Raw genomic sequence first — 14,330 nt, 5'->3', positions numbered from 1 at the left:
CTCCCACTGGATCAGGTTGCTCCAAGCCCCATCCAACCTGGCCTTGAACACCTCCAGGGATGGGGCAGCCACCACTGCTCTGGGCAACCTGGGCCAGGGTCTCACCACCTCTAGAGTAACAGATTTCTTCCCAGTATCTCGCCTCTATCTCCCCTCTTTCAGCTGAAAACCATTCCCCCTTCATCCTGTCCCTGCACTCCCTGCTCAAGAGCCCCTCGCCAGCTTTCTTGGAGCCCCTTTCAGCACTGGAAGCTGCTCTGAGGTCTCTCCACAGCCTTCTCTTCTCCAGGCTGAACAACTCCCACCCCCCTAGCCTGTCCTCGTGTAGGTGGTGCTCCAGCCCTCTGTGCCCTTGCAACCATTGCTTCATCCTACTCTTATTTAGGGTGTGTGTACTCTCTGTGACCTTCTGCATCTCTTCTACTCGTACAAATCACAACTGGGTTTCTTCAGTGGTCTTTAGCTCTACAGGTACCTGCATTTCTTCATAAGAAATCATGAGTTCCTCTACTTTCTTCACTTAATGTTGTTTCATCCCCAAAGTTAGCTCCTGTTTTCCTAATCACTGCTGAAGAGAGATGTGGGAAAAGATTCTTATCATGAGAGACAACATCCAACAGATTGCGAATGGTCACGGATTACACCATCTCCGTTTCAACATGCCATTTCTGCCTAAGCTGTAATCTCTAACTTGTTCTCACCCTATTTCTTCTTTTCCAGCATCCGTATCTGGGTAAATTCTCTCTTACGAAGAGCTGTTCAGGTCAGAGCAGTTGTGGCATGCCACGTCAATCAGGTCACCTTCTGTAATTGTACCAAGAATCCCAGGGTAAACAGGGTGCAGCTGTTTTTTCTTGCCAAGGTTTAGTGACAAGTACATTGCTACTCGCTTCAGCATATGCCTTTAATCCTCTCAAGACCTTCTAAGAAGGATGCTACTTGCTTCAGAGGTTGTCCAAAATAGCTTTAATAATGTATTTGACAGTGACTTTCTTGTCTCGCAGGATTATGTGGTGCACATATAAGATTGTCCTCAAGTTCTCCAAAGATCCTTGGCAGATCCTGAACATCTCTAGAGGAGTTATTTGAAGGAACCAAATTTCCCTGTTGGATTCTGATGGTTTTTTTCTCCCTTTCTGTCCTTGAACCTTGGTTGCATTATGTGATTATGAAAAATCTAGGCAGGACAGTCATTCTGAGTCAATGCCCAGGAGACAAAACCTTCATATTTCAGTAGGAAAGTACCTTCTCTTGTAGAATATATAAGGTCCCTGTGGCTGTATATGTGCGCTTCCTGCATTCCAGATTGGATTTTCTTTGAGTTTTCTGCTTAGATCATGGCCATGCAGATGATCCAAGGGTTGAAACGATTGAGAGAGGCTGAGAGAGTTGGGGTGGTTCTGCCCAGAGAAGGCTGTGGGGAGACCAGAGCAGTGGTGTCTGCCCCATCCCTGGAGGGGTTCAAGGCCAGGTTGGATGGGGCTTGGAGCCCCTGATCCAGTGGAAGGTGTCCCTGCCCATGGCAGGGGTGCGACTGGATGGGCTTTGAGGTCCCTTCCAACCCAAACCATTCCATGATTCTAACTCTTCACCTTCACAAGGTGCCTGCAAGGTGAGATGTAGGATACTGCTGCTTAGTCTACAAAGGCCTCAGCATTCTGCTTTTGCCTGGCAACGGTTGCAAGTATCCATGCAAATTCCCATGCAAATGGTCATGTACAGCTATTCTTATCTGGACCAAATCTAAATGTCTCTGGTATGAAGTCTATTTCCCAAAGAGCCGTTTATGTCATCCTCAAACTATTCATGGGTTCAACCTGAGTTCACTAAGCCATGTTACAGGAGGAAGCTTTCTGAATTAGAACTGTAACAGGAACAAGAGGGTGGGCCCCTTCTTCATTTGTACCACGCTTTTCCCCAGAGAAAACATTTCCTCAGAATGAGGGGTTGGATGAGAGTTCTTCAGACTCTTCTTTTGTGTTTTCCATTTTAAAAATAGAATCACAGAATCACTTGGGTGGAAAAGACCTTTGAGATCATCAGTCCAACTGTCCCTTTCCACTACTCAACCAGATCCTTGAGCACCTCATCTACCCATCTTTTAAACACCTCCTGGGATGGAGATTCCACCACCTCTCTGGGCAGCCTCTGCCAGTGTCTGAGAAACCTTCCTGTGAAGAATTTTTTTCCTGATGTGTAACCTGAACATGCTCTGGTGCAACTTAAGGCCATTTCCTCTCATCCTATCACTTGTTCCTTTGGAGAAGAGTCCAGCACCCGCCTCACCACAGTCTCCTTTCTAGGAGCTGCAGAAGGCAACGAGGTTTCCTCTCAGCCTCCTCTTCTCCAGGTTAAAGAGCCCCAGATCCCTCAGCCATCTCTCTTAAGTCTTGTTCTCCAGATGGTCCATGCGACATCCGTAGGGGAGAGCCAGGAGCTGAGTTACGAGCAGTTCTGTGGACGAACCTGTTAACCACAGCCAGCACCCCATGTGTTTTGTCAGCCAGGGTGCCAGAATGGGCAGGTCCCTCCTTGCTGACTTGGGTTTGCTCATCCCTGTCCCCGTGCCATGTGCTGTGTTGTGCCAACCCAGCTGTTTGTCTGGCTGCGCGGCAAACTGGATTGAGGAGAGGATCAGGCAGGATCACTTCTTTTTGGTTCCATTCCTCTTCAGTCAGAGCAATTTTCTCAACCTGACTCCTCTGCAGCTCCACAAAGAGCTGAACTTGCAGAAAACAGGGATTTTGCAGAGGGGCAGCAAGCAGCTGGCTGAGGTCGGAGTTCAGGTTTAGAATACGTCTAAACCAGAATAAACGATAAAGCGTAAAAGCAATAGACAACTTGGATCCCTCAGCAGTGCCAGACTATTTGTTGTTTTCAAAGACCTGCTTCCTTAGAAAGCAGCTTTTGAAGTAATTTGACATGCCATTTCCAGCTCCTGTGTGATCCAGCTCAGTTATTTTCCCTTTATCTGCCTCTGAACGCTCCTGAATGTCTCTATAAACCTGCCTGCTTGGCACTACCTCTTCCCATGTAAAGGGACCTGCATTAGCGTGGGATTTAAACTTAATGCTTGAGGAGCTTATGAAGTGTCCCATTTGAGCTTCTTGAGGTCTTCACACCGCATTTTCTTTCTCATAAAGATAGCCTGCGCCTGAGTTTGAAGGATCAGTCAGGTGTAGATCCCTCAGGTGGAAAATCCATCTCGTAGGTGTGAGATAGAGGATAAGGGATTCATTCCTGTCCCCAGTGAAATCAATGTGAGCTTTGCTGTTGAGACAGGTCAAATGTCACTCTCAGTTGTTCACACTTCCCCAGGATTTTATGCTTTGTTGTCTCGCTATCAATGAATCTCCCTTCCTGTCTCCTTCTCACAAGCTCTCATCCATCCTGATTTGAAGTCACCTCCATTAAGTGGTTGTTACACTGGCTCTTTGCTGTACTCGCAGAGAGGACACTCCATAAATCTAACATTAGTCATGGCATCTGGCGAGAGGTACCAAGGATAGGCTGCTTTGACTCAGAGCTTATCTAACCGTGTCAGCCCCTGCGTTTGCTGTTCCTTCCAGGGAGCTGAGGTTCCCCTGCAGGAACCAGGGCTCATTTCACATGAACTGATGCAACCATGCAGTCTGCCCAGGGCCAGCACTGACACAGCAGCGCTGTAGAGAAGCCATATGGTGGTCGGCTCCTTCTTTCCTGGGCAATGTGGTCAGACCTGAGCTAGCTCCTTTTCCAACACTTCAAGCCTCTGTCTGCTCTGAGCAGGGCGATAAGCTTTCAACACACAGCACTGGGGTAAGAGTGTGTGCTTTGTGGCTGGTGGGCTCCATTTTCTCAGGCAGGTACATCTAAACAGATCTGAGAGGCATGCAGTGACAAGGTGTCCACATTGCTGGAGACCACAGTGGGATGGAGAGAGGGCTGTGACTTTACTTTGTGTAGAGGGCTTTCCAGATAATGTGGGGGTGGTGAGGCAATGGCCCAGGTTGCCCAGAGAAGAGGTGGCTGCCCCATCCATGAAGGTGTTTAAGGCCAGGTTGGATGGGGCTTGGAGCCCCTGATCCAGTGGGAGGTGTCCCTGCCCTTGGCAGGGGTGGAACTGGATGGGCTGCAATACCCCTTCCCACCCAAAGCATTCTATAATTCTATAATCTCTGTGATGGGCTTCAGCCATGCTTCTCATGGGAAAGGAGGGCTGCAGCTCATTGTTGGAAGAATGGGACTGACCAGGGTCTGATGGATACGAAGTCCTACATGGGTGCTCTTTCCAGTCCTGTGGAATACAATGAGTCAGCTTGTTGTTGGTCTTTGAGATCAAATGTCCAAGCACAGCTCATGTCCACTGGATTAAACTTTTTCAGTCGGGATTGTTTGATCCTTTCTGCCCATTGGGAAAGGTGCCTTCACAATGTTCACCCCCAACCTGTGCCAGGGCTCTGACAGTCAGGGAAGTGCTCAGCACCTGGTGAAAGCAGGCTCACCTCAAAATGAGCTGGTTGATGATGACAGAGCTCATGGTGGGCAATGGAGATAATTAGATCTACGCTCAGGACCTTTACTCCAGTAAGACCAACATGGCTAGATTTCACTTATTTCTCTTTTAAAATCATTTAGGGTAAATCATTAAGCAAAAATGCTGTGGATCTGGTGTGAATCTGTTCAGATGGCCATGTGTCAAAGGATATGTTCTTCTGGTTTATTCTGTTATATACTTATTCAGAGAATCATGGAATGGGTTGTGTTGGAAGGGACCTCAAAGCCCATCCAGTTCCAATCCCCTGGCATGGGCAGGGACACCTCCTGCTGGGTCAGGTTGCTCCAAGCCCCATCCGACCTGGCCTTGAACACCTCCAGGGATGGGGCAGCCATGACTTTTGGATTCAGATATAAAAGGTAAAATGTTCATTTATGAGTGGCCATAAACCCTCTGTACAAGAATCATTAGGAGAGGCTGTGGAAAGGATTGAATAGAGGAGAGAGAGATGCTGGGGTACATGGGCACAATTTCATAGACCCAGCTGTTCTCAGTCAGTGTCTGATTTAAAACGACCTTGCTTGGAAGTGAAAAAAACAAGGAGGCAGCGAGAGAAACAAGGAGATGGGTAGGATATGATCTTTGCTCAGGGATGTGTCAGAACAGCAGGCTGTGTTGTTTGATGAGGAGAGAGAAGATGGAATAGGGGATGTAAAATGACAGAGAGTGAGTAGATGTGATATTTGCCTGATGTATTTTGCTGGTAATTAGTATAATGCCAATTAGACATAAGTAATCTTTTTTTTCTTCTTCAGCTGTATAAGTTATTGCTTGAAAATATGCCAACTAAACCCAAGATATTAAACTTTGAGGGATATGGAGATCTCTGTTCCTTGAGGATCTTTAGATGAAATTACCCAGACAACAGGGATCTTGACAAAGGCAAGACTTATTATATCTTGAAAGAAAATGAATAAAAGCAAAAGGAATTGTGTATTCTGCGTCTAGCGCCTTGCTGCTTATTAGCCACACAGGAAGGGGCACCCACAGAGACGCAGATAAATCAGTGAGAGCTGGCAAATATCTCGCCTTTCCTGAAAACAATGCCTCTTCACTGGTATTGTTCATCCTATTGGTTCCCTATAGGAGCCAGATCCCCAACCCTTCCACATGCAGGCAGTTCCCCACCACAGGTAAATCCTGACATTGTATTTTCCATCTTCTGAGACCTGTTTTCTGTCTTTGCTAACCCACATCGTAAGACACAGGGCGTGCATTGTTTTTGCCTTTTGGTCCCTCAGGACATAAATGTCCTTAATGATGATTAATGTCATCAAGCAAAAGGTCAATTGCCGATCCCAGACCCTGCAAATCATGGATCCTTTTGAGCTCTCTACCTGTCCTGCTCCGGGCTGCTCTTTCAAGCAGGTTCAACAGTGCTTTGCTCAATGCTACACCTGTATTTAAGCCGAAAGAGGGAAGATTGAGATGAGATCTTAGGGAGAAATGTTTTCCTGTGAGGGTGGGGGGGCCCTGGCCCAGGTTGCCAGAGAAGATGTGGCTGCCCCTTCCCTGAAGGGGTTCAAGGCCAGGCTGGATGGGGCTTGGAGCCCCTGATCCAGTGGGAAGTGTCCCTGCCCACAGCAGGGGATTGGAACTGGATGGGCTTTGAGGTCCTTTCCCACCCAAAACATTCTATAATTCTATGATTTGCTATTGCTAGGGACAGTGCATAAGGAGCAGACCTGCAATTACCATCTTCTCCCTTTCAAAAAATAGAAATGATGCCCTTGGACTCATTCTGGAAGTTTTCATACATCTCTGTTGGACCGTGAAATCAAAATCATCTCGTGATCATCCTGCTGCTCCTTCACGCTGTGCTTTGGGGGTGACAGAGCTGGCAAATCCCCTTTGCCAATCTGCCTCTAACACAAGGCAATGATGTATCCCCCTTGTCCTGGCAGCGGGTTTAATCCTCGCTCATCCTTTACAACGTCTTTTATTCATTCTGCGCCTTGAGGACTGCCTCTGGCGGGTCTCCCTCGAGTGCTGCAAACTTTATTGCATCTAACCTCCAGCAGTCTGTAAACTGCAGCACCCAGGGGTAGCTGGAGGTTGATATTCCCTATCGGAAGTGATTATCCTTCTTTTTCCCACTCTCCCACAAGAGCAGCTTTCTGCTATCCTAATAACAAGAACAGGGCAGAGTCTTTTCCTTGGATCTTCCCAAAAAACTACGACCTATTCCTAAAACTCCCTGCTTGCATCATCACATCGATACCCTCCTGTTTTCTCAGTGCTGCACCTTTAGCGAGCTGCCTTGGTGTTGATGCCTCCTATTTCTACATGAGGAGATGACTTCTCCCTGTCTGTGGCCATCAATGCTGCAAATCCTTCCAATGCCTCGATGGGGAATCACGCCAAGTGGTTCAATTCAGAAATGTGAACTACCTGGGTTGATTTCCTGGCACGTGTTTTGGCAGCACCATGGGAGGATTTGACCAGTGCATCTGCTGTTTCTGCCATGCTCCAGCCACCAAAAATCTCTTCCCATTTAGCTTCCACTGCAGATTTTCTGCCTCTGACTCTGGGTGTTTGAGGTATCGATAATGTGTATTTTCAGCTGGGTTTATGGCATGTCCCTCTACCACAGACAAATGGGCTGGGTACAGAGTTTGAAGATCTGCATGGGCTGTTCTCGGTCTTCACGAAATCAGCAGTCAGATAGCCTCATTTCTCCAAACTCCCATGGTCAGACCCCTAGTTCAATGCTCACACCACTGCTGTATGCTGGATTTCAGGAGAATTTAGTTCTCTGCGGCTGGGTGTGGTATTCGGGTCTATACAAGCACACTCCATCCAGAAATTTCCTCCTCAGGGCATCCCAGGAGCCTCAGCCCTGGGTTTAGTGCCCACCCCATGATCCTTCAAACTTCCATTGCAAATTCTGGCAAGGATCTGACTCTCCTTCTTGGTGTCTGCATTACAGTTCAGGCAACCAGTGGTTTTCTACAGTCAGGATAGGCTGTAAAAAAGCTGAGATGAAAAAGAATGTGCTCACATCACTCTTAAGTGGCCCCAGGAAGATCTGTGCTATAAAGACGAAGTGTATATGTGCTCGTTTCTTTCCTGTGAGGGTGGGGAGGCCCTGGCCCAGGTTGCCCAGAGCAGTGGTGGCTGCCCCATCCCTGGAGGGGTTCAAGGCCAGGTTGGATGGGGCTTGGAGCCCCTGATCCAGTGGGAGGTGTCCCTGCCCATGGGAGGGGTGGGACTGGATAGGTTTTGAGGTCCCTTCCAACCCAAACCAATCCATGACTATGAAATCATACTGACATTCCCTCTCCCAGTTTCTTTCAGGTTTGGCTTGACTTTCTTCCAGGGGCTCTTCCTTCTCCCCTCCTCTGCCTCTGTCCTAGTGATCTTGATTTCCTTTGTTCCTAGATCCCCTTGTTGAGCCCTTTTCAGAAAGTTGTGATTTCTTTTGTCAGTTAAACACCTCTGTGGCTTCAAAGGCCTCCAACAGCACTTTGCTGTGTGGCTACCAGCCCCCCTGCAAGAATAATTTCCCCTGGTTCATTGTCCTGCTACTGAAAGATTATTAAATTGTTGATGGAGCTTGACAATGGTTTTGTTCAAAGGCAGACACGCATATGCCAGTTCTTTTCTCCTTGACACAAGGGCTGTAATAGAAGTGTACAATGAAAGGCAGCCACCAAGGAGCAAACACCCAGAGGGCTCATAAATCCAGACCAGTAAGTCCCTGTGCACATGAACTGGTGTACCTTGTGATCCATTCCTGGGCTGTGCATGGGGCTACCTCCTTGCTCTAGTGAGCACAAGCCTGGAAGTGAGGTGAGAAAACTGGTCTTGCTGAAAATTAGTTTAAAAGAAATGGAAATATCATGTTTTGCTCAAAGCCTCATCCAGGCTCAGTTGGATGTGACTTGGAGCAACCTGATCCAGTGGAGGTGTTCCTGCCCAATGCAGGGGGTGGAACTGGATGGGCTTTGAGGTCCCTTCCAACCCAAACCATTCCATGATTCCTTCTCCCAAGGTACAAAGGATAGAATGAGAGGAAATGGCCTCAAGTTGTGCCAGGGGAGGGTTAGATTGGATACTAGGAAAGATTTCTTTGCTGGTGCAGTGGTGAAGCCCTGGCAGAGGCTGCCCAGGGCAGTGGTGGAGTCTCCATCCCTGGAGGGCTTCAAAAACCATGTAGCTTTGGTGACATAGTTTAGTAGGCGCAGTGGCATTGGATGAGTCACAGATGGCTGGACTGAGTCTGCTTAGAGGTCTTTTCTAACCTTGATGATTCTGTGACTCTATTTATGATTCTGTGCTTCCTTGTGTTAGTTCTTGCGCATATGATGTGGATACTAGGAAGACTGAGGAACTAGCAAGTGAGGAATGGTGGGTGAGGACCACCCTTTTCAGGAGCAGTGGAAGGACTGTACAGTGTTAGAATAAAGCTGAAATGATTGCTCTATTCCTCCTGCTCAGAGCACGCCAAGCACACATATCCATCTCCCAGTCAGGCTGCACCTTCTGAGCAGCTTTTGGAACCTGCAATGAGGATTATTATATAGACTGCGCAGCCTCGGGCTGCTTGACATTTTGTATTATATAGACTTATTTTTGATTGCTTATCACTTCAGCAGATTTCCAACACTCAAGCTTAAATTTTCCATGCTGGGTTTCCCTCAGGTTGATTCCTTTTTCTTTTTTTTTTCGTAAGTTTTAACAGAGGTGTTCCAGCTGTTTTCTGAGAACAAGACATGCTGTCTCAGCCCTGCTAACAAACTGGTTATAAGAACTTCTTTTCAAGACCCATTAGCTTAACTGTGCTTTGGAAGAGAGATGTGGAATTTGGCACGCAAGCTGTCAGCATCAGTTGGGGTTTTTTTGCCCCAAAATGCCTGTCTCTCTCATTGAACGTGTGCCAGCACACAGCCCTGTGTAGCTGCGCCCACACACTGTTGTGTGGCCTTCAAACAACAGCAGTTCTGAGAGCTTAAGCATCTCCCTTGGAGAAGTGGTGCAGGAGCTTGCTGCAGTTGCTGTTGCTTGATGGAGTTTCTGTTGCTTGATTTTCACCCCTCCTGATGTGGGATGGACATCCCTCCTGATGTGGGATGGACAACCCTCCTGATGTGGGATGGACATCCCTCCTGGTGCCTCCCTTTTATTGCTGGGTGTGTGTCCCTTCTGTTTCTGGATGGCCTCCCTCCTGATGCTGGGTGGATGTCCCTCTAGACACGCCCCTTCCCCAGTGCTCTGGGGGTTCCCAGTTTTCTTGGATGTGCTGGGGACCACCTGGCACTGGTTGTTCCTTGCTGATGGGAGGATTGAGTGTGGCTGGCTCTGTCACTAGGGCATGTGGCATGCATGGGCCCTGGTGTCAGGATGCATCTGCATGTGCCTCACTGAGAGAGTAGTTTTGGAGTAGAGTGAGGGTCCAGGTTGCTATTCTTGCTGGGAGGTGGAGCTTACCTGTTGTTCTTCCCAGCCTGCCTGGTGTGGAAGCAAATTTCTTCGCACACAGAATCACAGGAGTGCCCACTTGGAAAAGATCTTCGAGATCATGGAGTCCATCTCTGTCAACTGCTAAACCAGGTCCCCTTGTTCACCTGTCTTTTAAACCCCTCCAGGGATGGGGACTCCACCACTGCCCTGGGCAGCCCCTTCCAGTGCCTGAGAACCCTGGGACTCAGTCCCTTGCTGCCCTCCTCAGCCCTAGCACAAAGGGACTATTTCTTTAGCTCCTTCTCCCTTTTATTGTCCTTCCTGGGGTATATTCCCTTCTTCTGCTTCTTCCCCGGTGAGCTGGCAGAGGCTGCCTCAAGCTTCAGTGCCCTCCCTGATTAGCTCCTGCCAGGAAGGGAAGCACGACCGCAGCTTTAATTAAATGATAAGGGCAGAGCCCCGGAAGTGGGGAGATAAGTGCAACGGTGTCTGCCACCACACTTGCCCAGGCTCTTTCTAATTAGCTTTGAGAAGCTCTAGGGAGGAAGATTAACCCTTGGAGGGAGTCTGGCTGCAGCAGACGGAGGGTGCTGAGGCCACTGAGGATGGGGTGCTGAGGAGGGTGCTGAGGCCATTGAGGTGCTGAGGATGGGGTGCTGCAATCCACTGAGAAATGTGTCCTGGATGTGGGGTCCCCCCTCCTTGTGCTCCTCCCAAGCCCTGTGCCTGAGTAGAGAGGCTGGGTCAGGAAGAATCAGACCTCTGCTTCACACAGGCTCAGCACAAGGTAAAGCTCAAGGATTAGCTTCTCAGGTTCCTTCAGTAAGAAGCATTTGCTGCTTTAACATCTCCAGCGCTTGTGGAGTGGCCTGGGACATCTAGGGTGCTTCCCCTTCGAGCTTTGCGGGCAAGCAGATGAGCATCCCCAGCCTCTGGAGCAGTGACAGGAGCCACAGGACAGGTCTCTAGTCCCCTCCAGAAGCCATGCCATGTCTCAGAGATGCTGAGATGGGGTAAGAAGACCACTGTATGTATGCAACCCATAATAATACCATAGAATCACAGACTGGTTTGGGTTGGAATGGACCTCAAAGCTCATCCATTTCCAACCCTCTGCCATGGGCAGGGACACCTCCCACTAGATCAGGCTGCTCAAAGCACCATCCAGCCTGGCCTTCAACACCTCCAGGGATGGGGCAGCCACCACTGCTCTGGGCAACCTGGGCCAGGGCCTCCCCACCCTCACAGGAAAATATTTCTTCCTAAAATCTCATCTCGGTTCCCCACTTTTTAGCTGAAAACCATCCCCTCTCATCCTGTCCCTGCACTTCCTTATCCAGAGCCCCTCCCCAGCTTTCCTGGAGCTCCTTTCAGTACTGGAAGATGCTCTGTGATCTCCCTGGAGCCTTCTCTTCTCCAGGCTGAACAACCCCAACTCTTAGCCTGTCCTTGTACAGGAGATTCTCCAGTCCTTGGGTCATCCCAGTGGCCTCTTCTGGACTTACTCCAACAGCTCCATGTCCTTCCTTCCATATTGAGGACTCAATATAGACTGGCAGCTCCGCAGGACCTGGTGACACAAGGGCCACAAACTCAGCTCTCCTGCCGTTCACCCAGGTGCAGCAGACCCTGGCTGGAGAGGGCATCGCACCAGAGAGCTGAGCAAGGACACCTCAGCTGCAGGGCACCCAGTTGGTGGGTAGTACGGGTGACACTGCTCCTGGCCTTGGTGGCTTGGCCCCTCCTGGTCACCCCCCTCCAAACGGCTTGCAGCACACCAGGCATGCCGGGGGCTCTGGGCAAGGCATCTATGTGTCCCCAGAGAGACCCTGGCTGGACAAAGGGACAGGCCAGCCCCACAGACTCAGGCTGGGACCCCAACTGGGAGCATCTGGGAGGAATCAGGAATCGTATGCACAGGGGAGAGGTGGGAGTGTGGAAGGAGACGTCCTGAAGGTATTTGGGTAGCAGGAATGCGCATACAAGGCATGCATGAGCTGCCAGCCCCTGGGGATAGCAGGTGGTGTTCCTCTGCCTATTTACATTCATTAGCCCTTGCGAGAAAGCACTCAAAAGCAGCAGAGCCCCATGCTCTGACCTGCCCCTCCTCCTTGGGTGGGGGGGGAAAGAAGGGTGGCTTCTCTGCTTCCCACAACTTCTTGTCAAGAGGTCTGTGAACTCCTGAAGGTGCTGCAGGAGTTGTTATTATTCACCTGGACTGGCTGTTACTCATCCAGGCTGGATATTGTTGGAGCAAATCATGAGAGTGGGAAGATGGTTTGGTTACAGCATGGTTTGGTCATTGTGTGTCTCCTTGACCTTCCTGGTGGTTATTTGTTGCATGTCTGTTGTCTGTAGGTGTCATGAGAAGCTCTTGTGTGGCCAGAGGACAGTGTTTGGATGTTATAGGAACCAGGATTTCATTTTGGAGCTAGATTTTTACTGTGTTTTATACAATGTGACTGAAGAGGATTGCTCATTAATGCTCATCACTTGACTTCATTTTCAGTTGCTTGAAGTTTTGGCAATCTTGAACTGCAAGGACACAATTTTTCACAGTGGACGTGTGCCACTTACCAAATATTTTGAAAAGTGGCAGTGAAATCTGCCCTGATATTTCACTTCCAAAAGGAGATAGGAAAGGAAATTGCAAATTTTTTTCTCAACAGCAGAGCAACTCCAGCCCCACCCTTTACAGAAATCACTTGCTGTCATCTCTTGACCCTTTCCTTGCCCAGAGGATGACGCCCCATCCCTGGAAACATTCACGCTCTGGTTGGATGGGGCTCTGAGCAACCTGAGCTGCTTGAAGATGTCCCTGCTCACTGCAGGGGGATGGACTGGATGACCTTCATGGTCCAACCCAAACCATTCTGTGATTCCTTGTCCCCTCCTGAATTTCTGCAGCCTGCAGAGCAGAGTCTTGCTGCCAAAGCTGCTTCTTCCTGAAAACCCTGCTGTGTCTCCCAGGTGGTTCTGTCCTCTTCCCTGGAGGCCAAAGGGACTCCAGGGAAAATATTTCCTTTCCAGAGCATGATTGTGGTCTGCATCACAAAGCAGACTTCCATGCAGGGAATTAAGACTGCTTGGACAATCCTAATTTTGGCATTTCCTGACCTTTGAACCCTGTAATCCTATTAAGGTAGTTCTTAACATAATTATTCAGTAATTTAGTGTCATAATTCTGCTTTTTATAGGCCAGTGAAGGTTGAAGCCCCACTGTGTCGGGGCTGGAGATCATGTAAGTGGTACCACAAGCACAAAATCTATTACAGAGGGATTAAATTTGTTTCACTGGATATCACAGGGATTGCAGTGAAGCTTTTGGGTGCCATAGTCCATTGCTGAGCCCTGCGGGAACAGTGTCCAGAGCTATCCATCCGGGTGTTCCAGTTGCTGGAGCAGGGTTGGGATCACCTCCCGTTGCTGTGGTGATGTGGCTGAGGGATGCGAGGGATACGTGTGCTTCCCAGCCAGCCTGCCACTGCCGCACAACCACCACGGGAGTCACGGCAGCAGGGAGGTGGTTTCTCAAGCTCCAGCTCCAGCAGGGAAGGGAAGACCATGTCCTCTAGGAGCCTGGGCTCAGACCCTCGCTGCCGCCAAAGTGGTTTAGCACTACCTGTGCTGCTGAGGCTGAGGCCGGTGGGTGCATCTGTCCACATTAATTATGCGCCGGTTCTGCTATGATACCCTTGGCAGGAGCTGGGAAGTCATTTGCTTTGGTGCTTTAGTGAGTGTGAGCTGTTGTAACAGTCTCCAGAGGCCGTGGTTTGATCCCTGCGTGCATCTGGGGGCTGACAGGCCATTAACTTCGGAGCAAGCTGTCTGTACTGGTGTTTAGATGCTATTGTTTAGCACGAAGGGAGAGATGCTCAGTGCTGTAGGGTCTGAGGGAGATGGCTGTGTGCATTATATCTCTTGACTTTAGTGCCTGGGAGAAACCCATCTGTGTGCTGGCATCAGCCAGAGGATCTTTCCCAGTGTTTATCGTAAGAACGGGTGTTGCTCGTTATTGCCCGGAGAGCTGTAGGTGTGGCATTGAACTGCAGTAACCACCTTTATGGGCAGCGTCGGGTCGGTCTCAAATACCAGAAGCCATCTGTCTGTGTGCTGTAGTGATGGTGTTAAGTTTGGAAAGCCATCTGTCTGGGTGTTGTAGCGCTAGAATTGGTCCCCGAAGCCGTCTGTCTGGGTGTTGTAGTGCTAGGAATGGTCCTGCAAACCGTCTGCCTGGGTGTTGTGGGGATGATGTTAGCTCAGTTGAGGAAAAATAGGGGCTGACGTGGAGTGCAGGGAGCTCTCCGCCTGTGCTTTCGGCTTGTGATATTGCTGTTCTCATTGATCTGTGGAGCATCGCTGTGGAAATGGGCAGTGTTCCAGCCGCCTT

General features: G+C 49.4%; 1 protein-coding gene across 3 annotated transcripts in view; it reads left to right on the top strand.

Moving 5' to 3' along the window:
- Positions 1–14,330, top strand: part of PCDH1 (protocadherin 1) — a 65,254-nt gene that overhangs the window by 40,521 nt on the left and 10,403 nt on the right. Inside the window, exon 5 of one of the 3 annotated variants that reach the window (XM_069869609.1) lies at positions 5,293–5,315. The exons of the other annotated variants lie outside the window; for them this stretch is intronic. Within the exon in view, the coding sequence (XP_069725710.1) occupies positions 5,293–5,300 (8 nt within the window). The 3' untranslated portion in view covers positions 5,301–5,315. Of the gene's footprint in view, positions 1–5,292; positions 5,316–14,330 lie in introns of those variants that run through there. 3 annotated transcript variants of the gene reach the window in all.

This window comes from Phaenicophaeus curvirostris, chromosome 15 (assembly GCF_032191515.1).
Source record: "Phaenicophaeus curvirostris isolate KB17595 chromosome 15, BPBGC_Pcur_1.0, whole genome shotgun sequence".
In the NCBI taxonomy this organism is placed as follows: domain Eukaryota; kingdom Metazoa; phylum Chordata; class Aves; order Cuculiformes; family Cuculidae; genus Phaenicophaeus; species Phaenicophaeus curvirostris.
Note: the sequence above shows the minus strand (reverse complement) of the source record. Positions and strands in the feature narration are given on the sequence as shown.